General features: G+C 41.3%; 1 protein-coding gene across 1 annotated transcript; it reads left to right on the top strand.

The window, feature by feature from the left end:
* Window positions 1-38: 38 nt before the first annotated feature.
* LOC121301393 (MOB kinase activator 3A-like) lies at window positions 39-3,189 on the top strand. The gene is made up of 3 exons (XM_041230747.1): window positions 39-582; window positions 2,101-2,303; window positions 2,828-3,189. The coding sequence occupies exons 1-3, from the start codon at window positions 165-167 to the stop codon at window positions 2,855-2,857; spliced, it is 651 nt and encodes a 216-aa protein (XP_041086681.1). The 5' UTR covers window positions 39-164; the 3' UTR covers window positions 2,858-3,189.
* The last annotated feature ends 6,791 nt before the right edge of the window (window positions 3,190-9,980 follow it).

The raw sequence follows: 9,980 nt of genomic DNA, 5'->3' as shown, positions 1-9,980 counted from the left end.
TGATGGAAGTGCAGGGCTAGTGCAAGTGTCAGACCCTGCCAGCTTATTAATACATATTTATTTTGAACAGGTTCCATGAGCAGTAGAAGAAACGGCTGCTACGTATCGAAGACTGACTTGGCATACAGGTCTTAAGAAGCGCCCCCCCCACTCCCCACCCAGAGATGTCGATGGCACTCAAGCAAGTGTTCAACAAGGACAAAACGTTCCGGCCCAAGCGCAAGTTTGAGCAGGGCACCCAGCGCTTCGACCTGCATAAGAAGGCGCAGGCGTCTCTGAATGCCGGGCTGGATCTGAAGCAGGCTGTGCTGCTGCCTCACGGGGAGGCGCTCAGCGACTGGGTGGCGGTTCACGCTGTGGACTTCTTCAACCGCATCAACCTGATCTACGGTACCATCAGCGAGTCCTGCACCGACGAGTCCTGCCCCGTCATGTCTGGCGGCCCCAAGTATGAGTACCGCTGGCAGGACGAGCACAAGTATAAGAAGCCCACCGCCCTCCCCGCACCCAAGTACATGAACCTGCTGATGGACTGGATTGAGATGCAGATCAATAATGAGGACATCTTCCCCACCAATGTTGGTACGGAGCGCTTTCTGAAATAGACACAGGTTTAGAAAGACGGACCAGCTGAGAGAATTCCGATAGTGAGCTTAAGATCTGTTCTTAATTCCCCCACACACCTACCTTCACGTTTATAGGGCCGAAGCAGAAGAATCTCATTTAAGGCAGTTCATTTAATTTGTTGAAAAAAAAACAAAAAAGCCCTACTGCCCTTTGTGTCGGCGGCAGTCTCACTCGCCATCAAAGCGTTCACTGTATCGGTGGCTGTTAGGAACGCCCGGGGTAAGGAGCAAGCGGTGTGGTACAGCGGTCTCGAACGAGCAACGGCTCAAAGAGAACGTTTCATGTGTTAGAAGGAGTGTAGTGCGGTTTTACATTGGCCCGTCTTTCTGCACCAGGCGAGGAACGTGGCTTGTCTTTCTGTACGTCTGCCACCAGAAGAAAGAATTGCTATTTACTGTCACCTGCAGGCAATATAGCAGGTTCAGGGAATACTGTAGTTATTCTGCCAATGAGTGGCCAAATAACCAATCTGGAGAACCACTTATTTTTTGTTACAGTATGGAAATTTATGATAAGACATACTAGTTGACCATTTGCTTATGTACAGGACTTAGGGTGCATATCATATTTGCTGTTTAACTATGGTTCTTTACTGTCTTATTCTACCAAGTTATGCTACACTAATTTACTTGGCAAACATAGAGTAATATCTCTTTGCCCAGGATTAATGATCCTACTTCCAATTAAACCATCTTGTATTTGATAGCGTGTGGCAGTAATAGGTTAAGAAGGGATTATTCTTCTAATTTCTCGTTCCAGTAACGTGTGACGTTAATTCTGGTAACACTAAGGCTTTTATTGTGGTGTGTTTTTATTGCAGTTCTTGAGCTGTTTCCGCATACTAGAGATCTAAAAGGGCTGCTCCTCAGTTTTGTGGCTGTGGCCGTCGCTATAGTAACAAAAAGACGTCACACAGTTCTGCAGCTGCTCGCCTGATCCAGTGCTGGCCCCTTCCTGTTGCTTTTGAACAATGTGAAAGGACTTCCTCAGCACGATTTCATTCCCTTTAAAACGCAGACATCTCTCTGCCGTGGCTTTCTGTTCTTTCTCCTCCCTTTTCAATCTGTCCTATCATTCAGGTGTACACTGTTGTTATTTATTTACTTGGCACCTTTATTTGCAGGTGTTACAGGGCAGTACAGTATTACAATACAAGATTAATGTTTAAATGCAGTGTAGTTTACGGTAAGTGCAAATAATGCAACTAAAGTTCTATATGAACTAGGATGCAACAAGTAAGGATTACAGCATTTTATAGATTTTAACCACAGCTGTAAATGAACGAACTCTGTGCCACTGATTGCTTCAGCGAGTCTTGGCCTTGAACACATGACAGTGTCTCGGCATGCCCAGTGATGCCTTCCCTGTGTCTCCTGTAGCTTTATCTTCTTGCATCATTGTCACGCCTCAACCAAATAGCGACCGCCGCGCAGTGCGTGTTGTAATTGTGCGTTTGATCCCTCGCTCCCGTAGGTACCCCCTTCCCAAAGAACTTCATGCAGGTGGCGAAGAAGATCCTGTCCCGTCTCTTCCGAGTCTTCGTGCATGTCTACATCCACCACTTCGACCGGGTCCTGCAGATGGGGGCCGAGGCACACGTCAACACCTGCTACAAGCACTTCTATTACTTCGTCAAAGAGTTCAACCTCATAGACCACAAGGAGCTGGACCCGCTGGTGAGTTCTGCTTTGCAGGAGGACAGGAAGCCAGTGAGGCTTGAGACCGGCAGACCAGATGCTGCTGCTTTGCTGTGGGGAGGCTGTGTAGGGCAGGGTTACTGATGAGGACTTGGAGGCAACCTTGCTCGGTGGTTGGAGCTCAGAAACTGGGAGAATCCAACCATGAAGATGCCATTGCCAAGCGGTTTAACCCTGCCATGCATGAAACATTGAAAACAGCTGGAAGAAAAGTAGTTTTGGACACATAATAAATATATGTTTAATATGAGATGTTAATCTGTTAAGCCACCTAGTTAAAAGCATGTTGCCAAACTTGTTTTCTATTCACAAGACCATACTTGCCACAACACAGTTTTCTGATAAGATTGCAAAGCGGCTGTTTTGACTGCCTAAGGGGAACATAGTAATTTCTAATAAACAAAATTAACCCCTGAACCGCTGTGATTTTTTTTTTTTTTTTTTTTTAAGTAAACATGCAACTTTATTTAACCCTGTCGTTTTCCTCCTCTCTTCTCCAACAGAAAGAAATGACAGCCCGGATCTGTCATTGAAAATGGATCATCTCCCCTCAAACTGTAGAGACACAAGCTTTGGGGCAACATTCCATCTCGGAGACCACTGTGGAGACAGAGAGTTTATTTTTATATGTGGCTCTTTTTGAGCAAAGAAGATATATGTATAAAAATATGTAATCTGCTTAAAAAAAAAAAAGAGCATCATATTTTTGGTGTAACTGGTGTTTTATCCGTATGAGCTGTTTTTAAAACTTTTTTTTAACTTTGTTGAAACTTTGTTACTGTTGTTTTTGTTAATGTAAATCTTAGAAATCTGTTTTATAGTGTAACAAATATTGGGATGAAAAATAAACTGTGTGACCACTAAAGAAATGTACTTCATGTTGCATCGTAAGTATAATTGATATGCAATATTGATTGCAGTTCAGTTTAACCCTTAGCGGTCCATTTATTCATGCTTGTCAGGTGCGTCTGTCCATTTTTCACACGCGCTGTTTATTTTACACGCGTTGTTTAAAGTTAAACAGGTTTAAAAGGCATTGAGTCGCAAAAGGACACTCAGTACTGTATCTCCAGCCAAGCCCCACCCCTTGCTCGCTGAATTTTCCACATACCTACCTCTTTATAGACGTGCATACTGATAAATCCTCTCCTGATCACTCGTTTTATCACCAAACTCCTCAGTAATGTGATTCAAGTCGTTATTTTATTACTTTCTCAAAAAGCTCTACAAATGTCAATGATAATTTTGAGCGCGGGATGCAGAAGCAGCTCTCTCCTTTGTTTGTGTCCGTGTTATCTCTGTGGTGCGTGGGTCTATCAGGTATGCCCTTTTGTTTTCACTTCATTCGGCTCCTATTGGTCTTACTCGGCCATTGAAAGGTTTTCTCTGCTTTTTCCAGACTTGTGCTTGACATCTTTTTGATGATGTCCGACATTGGACTGGAAAGGGAAAATTGTAATGTCGGACCTGGACCAACACAGGATCGCAAAGGGGTTAATGGTAATAAGCAGTCAGTAGATGAGTAAAATACTCCCTAGACAGATTGTGAGCACAGGGTGACTGTGGTGGATATAAACAAGCAAACCTATTTCATCTCACCTGTTGTTGACATGGAAGTGAAATTCAGTAAAATTATTTAAACTTATCAATGCAAATTTGACCAATAATCCTGAAGCAGCCATTTCATATCCTGACCCCTGGGACCAGATTGGTTTGCATTAAGTCTTGGAAGCTATCTAGGTGCTATTCAGACTCAAATTGAAACCACTTCAAAAGAATATGCTACATCCCAGTGTATAGGCAACAATACAAGAAAGCCTGACTCAATGAAGCTGCTAGCTAGTGTTTTGGAAGGCAATAATCAGAGTTACTGTGGAGCAGTATTTATTTTAATTGGATTAACATTTCACTAATGACCCCACTTACCTAGAAAGATGACTGATTCCTGGACTAAGTCCTCCCTCCTCAGTAGGATAGGAGGTCGTGGAATATTCTGTGGATATTTCAGAAGACAAAGAGGCTGTTTCCATAGGCAGATGTTTGCTCCAAATGTATTTTGAATGTAGAACTTTAGTGGTGAGCTCCATTTTTCCCCTGTAGTTGGCTGTATTTGTCCCTTAATAGCCAGATAATACTCACTTGTTAAACAGTAACAGAATGTCCTTCAGATTAGGGAGAGGGGGACACAATGCATGCTGCAGTGTGAAGTGCGTTACACTTATTAAATGCATACGATACTGTGTAGGGTTGGCTAAGTGCGTATTAAAGGATTACTGCCCTCAGTAGCAATTCACTTCCATTTAAGATTAAAATTAGCTGTGCTTTTTGACGGCTCAACAAAGCAAGTCCTCGGTGAGATGCTGTAGCTTTAGCTGTCGGATCACTTGTTTCCAGAGAAAGCCCTGTCTCATCTTTTAACTCCAGCCTTGAGACATCAATTCCAGTCTGTCGATATCAATGGAAATTGTGTTTGCGTTTTTAATTTATTTAATAATTTCAAGAAGTTGTCTTTTGTCTTTGTGCTTGACAGATAGCGGATGATTAATGGCACATCGTGCTGAGGTTTTAAATTAAACGATGGGAGACTTGACTTGTTTTGCCTTTAACGCTCTGTGTGTTTTAGTGAGCCAGAACTGCTGTGTTCTAGCTGGGATGTCTGTTCCACCAGCTGCTGAGGGGCTGTGGGGTTTTAAAGGTGTTAGAATGGACCAGCACAACACAGATTCCTGCCTTTTCTTTGTCGTTGTGATGATTGTGTTCACTGGTACAGAATCTTCCAGGACCAATGCCTGCTTCAGCTCTGTAGTGTTAAAGACTTCTGTATTAATTTAATTAAAAGGCAAGCTGGGGACAGGTTTCCTTTGTTGGATGTGGATTGTTCAGATCACTTCTCACTGCTTATGGTTACAGATATTTTAAAGGTAACTAAACTCCTCTGTTTAGTGGTTATTTTTCTTTTAAACCCAGGAGACTGCAGCATTATGCCGTTCACATGAGAAACTGGATATTTTAGAGGGACACCCAATCCTCTCCCTTTCCAGAAGCAACGCATCACAATAAGTAAATCACTTAGATTTATATTTAATTAGTTATTAGTGCGCTTCTACAATCGGGGGGGGGGGTGGGGGGGGGAGTCAAACCTATCTCTATTATCATATTTGATAGCCGTGATCTAAAGCTGTCCTATGAGTTATGCGTCTGGCAGTGACTTTGATTGGCATTAGGCACTGGAAATTCCCTCCTGTTCCCGGAATCTTCAGCCTGAGCAGTTTTACTTTCTCCAATAGATAGCGCCAATGTACCCGCTAGATGTGCCTCGGTTGCTGTGTGTGCGGTATTGCGTCAGAGCTTTTTGAGACACGTGATTTGTATGATCAATGACATGTTTCTTGAATAAGTTGCAGTTGTACATTTTAAGTTATAATCTAAAATAAAGACACACCAATTTAGTAAAATGGGACCATGCATAATGGATGTTCTATATGTTTGTATTCTTATACAGGTAGTACGCGATGCGCGGGCTATAACACACAGGCCAATAAATATAACTATTCCTCGTTCTTAAACACGGATATCAAACTACTGGCAGCAGCACTGGTTTTATTTATTTATTGCTACCTGCAGGAGAATTTGCTCAAGTAACGAGAAACCCCAAGAAGACTATAGACTCGTTTACTTATGTATTTATTTATTTATTTGTGTTTGTACAGACTAGTATTGAAGTAGCTTGATCGTTTAAAAAAAAAAAACACTGCAAGGTTTGCGCGTTTACGGGTCTCGTCGTTGTCTGTAAATGTAATAAATTTCCGTTTTAAACATGTTTTCTTGGAGCTCGAACGACCACACCGACCACCTCCACCAGGCTACAGCGCCGCCCGACAATCAAAGCCGGGAGCTGAAAGGAGGGCTGGTTTGTGAAGTATCGCAGCAGCCCGTCATATCTCTCTGTGAGAAGTCTTAACGAAGTGGTGACTGGAGATTATATCGCTTTGATACACCGCCCGAAAGCAACGCCTGGGTATACAACCGTATTAAACGATCCATTCAATTCCTTAGCACCCGAACAATATACTGTAGTTCAGTATGCAAGACTGGTTATATTTGCAACAAAACCATTTTGTCTACAAATAGGTTCTGCATGCCCCCTCTCTCTGCGCTGAGTGTGCAGTGGTATAAGCTATTTCAGAAAGAATCGATGCGAGCTACAAGTCAAGGAGGCGGGACATTACCCATAGCCTCGGTTTGTAAAAGTTGACAGTAAGTGAAAGCTTGTCATGCAGACCGAAGCTGGTGCAATGCTGCTGTTTAATTGCATTTGCTCGGTGTACAGCCGCATCGTTTCTGTTGCCAGCTGTTGCATGTAGTTGCAGACCACTTGGTTCTACTGTAACACGGGTCTAGCGCCGAGACGAGGGAGACGTGTGGCGTCTGAACAGAACATTTCATTTCACGTACAGTGAATAGGAAGATCCTTATACAGTGGTACATTGTGTCCGTGTGAGTTTCTTGTCTACTTTCTGCGTGACAAAGCAAGCTCAGGACTGGACACGCAGTTCAATTGAGCCTCTCTCTGTCTATTGTTTATAATCATACAAATCTGATCTATAAATGAGCAGAAGCCAGTCCCATGCCGAGTTATATCAGCCTGCTGTTGTGACCCATAGCTGGAATTGACCATGGCATGCCCAGGGAACATTCTAGACATGTTTGGGAATCATTGCAGATGGTTCTGGAAGCTTCTAGAATCTCTGAGAAGCCAGTGGCTCAATATAGAATCTTCTAGAATCATACAAGGATTCCAAGAACTCCGTGTCAGCACTGTAAAGGTTTTTACAATTTTTACACACAGGTTTTTCACGCTTGAATATTATTTCACAATTTAAAAGAGTATTCTTTAATTTTGAATTAGCTGCACAATAAATATGTACAGTGTACAAATGTTATTTTTTTTTTCCTGCTTTGACTGGCACAGTTTTCTTCAGGACCAGCTCAACACCTGTTTCCCGTTCAATTTTCTAAAAGACACTTACAAAGAATTAAATAGGGTAATAGGCAAGCATGGAATTGAAAAGACTTGTTTTTTTTTTTTTTGTTTTTTGTGTTGTTTTTGTTTGCATGGAATTGACCTTAACTAAAGACTTTTTTTTTTTTTTGGTTTTTTTTTAATCTTTCCAAGATATACGTTTCTTTTTAAGTGTTTCAACACAATATATTGCTACTGTGTATTGTCACTTGGGCTACAGTGTCTATTTTTCATGCTTATATCTTACATACAGATTCTATTTATAACATAACGAATAAAGAATGCGTTGTGCTGTGTTCTGTTTATCAGCAATGACGTCATAGTTGGCAAGAACGTTTCGTGCTGTAACTTGAGTCTTATATAGCGAAGGTTACTCTGCATGTGCATACACTCATAAAAAAAAAATAGTTAAAAGTAGCCAAGATAACAAATGTTATCTAGCTTTGAATAATCTGCCTTGCAACAGGAGCTGCCAATAGTCTAATAGCAATACCTGATATTGTTTTTTTTTTTGTCTGGGATAGAAAATAAACTTTAACACATTGATCTTAGCCCCGGAGATCCAGGCATAGACCGCATTTCAAAAAGGCCCCTGAAGATAACCTATTAAGTGGTCTTCATTTGAGGGCTAAAATGTGTTTAATTTGAAAATTAAGTTTGTGCTAGATATGGCAGGGTTGGGGGCGTTAGAATCCCTAGTTACCAGTAATCACAATGTGTATCTTCTTCTTCTTCTTCTTATTATTATGTATTTATTTCTTTTGCCGTTTCCCTCTTGGAACGCCTTGTTTTCTTTCTCTTCAAACCTTGAAATTGCATCATGTGAGTTAGGGCACGGGGCCAAAACACGACATAATGTTTGCTTCAAGATGTGTGCATTGGCAAATGTATATAAAGGAAGTTCATAGTCACAAGACTTTCTAAAAACGCTCCAGTAACGCCCATGGAATCTGTTTGCGCTGATAGTAATGGCGCAGGTTCCCTGAAAAAGTATTTGCCCCCTGTCTGATTTTCTGCATTTTTGGCGTTAGAAATGGCTTTGTAACCCTTTTCAAACTGATAAAAACTATTTTTTTTTCTGGAGGTCTTCAGGAATTTCTTTTGATCGTGGCATGATGTGCCTCTAGAACCTGTGTGCTGACAACTTCACTCTGATGGTAAGGGCCAAAGTTAGTCAGGTTTACATTGGGCAGGGCTGGCCCAACACAGGCCTGACTAAAGTATTCAAACAGCTGACCTTAATTATCCCTTTAATTGCGTTGAGTTAACTGGGGAGAGGGAGGCAATAACTTTTTCACACCTGAAGATTGCATGTTTGATTGTCTTGCACACCAAACAAATGAAAGAAGCACCAAGGTTTGGTGTCATTTTTTCTCTCAATCTCCCTCTATATACTACTGCAACCCACAAAAAGATCTGACCAAATTCAATGTGAAAAATGGGCAAAAATACAGAAAATCAGACAGGTGGCAAATACTTTTTTATCAGGGTACTGTGTGTGTGTGTTTGTATTGCTATTGTTGGTAATATTTTAATCTCCATTAAGGCACGATGCTATATAAAACATAAAAAAAAAAAAAACCTGTTTCTGTTTATTAAGAAACTTTATCTCTGTCTCGTTAATGTTTAGCCATCCCGGGGTATGTGACTAGCTGTATACTGCAATACAGCGCCTTAACGCATTATCGCATTGACCTAGTTAAGGGATTCTGTGTTAAAATCAAATGTCTGAAATCACCACATTTCAACTACATGTCTGAGGCTGAACGATGGCTAAATAGATTACTGTAAAAAATAACTTTACTGGAAGCGTATCTCATTGTAATGCTGCACAGCGAAGGCACGGCTGTTATTTTAGTTATGTGTGACCGCCTCTCGTGTAATACGTTTGCTTAAATCACCTGGTCACAGCAGGTGTGCTGCGAATTACATGATGTTGATTTAATACGGATGATTTCATCCCAAGCCGGGCGTGGTGGGAAATTGTACACCTTCGTGAAAAATATTGCATCAGTTTCAACAGCAAATCATTCGGATTGGCCTGCGCAGAAAACTTTTGTAGAAGTTAGGTATTCACGAAAGCATTTTGTGTATTAATTCGTATTGGATTACTGTTAGTAAACAATAGGACACATTGACTGACATTCATAACCTACCTTATCGTTCACAGAGCTTCCCGTTAGAATGGGTGTCTATCGGACCAGAGCACTGTGAGGGACGCGTTTTATAAAGAATCTCCTGTTGAGTTCAAAGGGTCCATAAGAAATGCCCAGGCTTCTTTTTAGTGTAGGCCCTGTATTTGGGCGCACCAAGGCGTAGTTTATGAATAATGTAATCAGTGAAATATATTTTTACAACTCTACCTGACGTCTTATATGTATTGTAAACGCCTCACTGCGTGTAAACACAGGTCCAGTTCTGTGTCTTGGCAGAGAAGAGATAAAGGTATGTTTCCATCACACCATGATTAGAATAAGAAAAATGAACTGAATATTTGTTTTTATTTTCACCCCAAATTTCAAAAAAAAAAAAACAGTAGTGATATAGATAACCAAACAAATCCTAATATCAGACAAGAGGCCAGCTTGGTGTTACTGAGCAACTGGAACTGATCTGAGGAGTGGCAGAAGATA

This window comes from Polyodon spathula, chromosome 27 (assembly GCF_017654505.1).
Source record: "Polyodon spathula isolate WHYD16114869_AA chromosome 27, ASM1765450v1, whole genome shotgun sequence".
Classification (NCBI taxonomy): domain Eukaryota; kingdom Metazoa; phylum Chordata; class Actinopteri; order Acipenseriformes; family Polyodontidae; genus Polyodon; species Polyodon spathula.
This window is presented reverse-complemented; position numbering and strand designations above follow the sequence as displayed.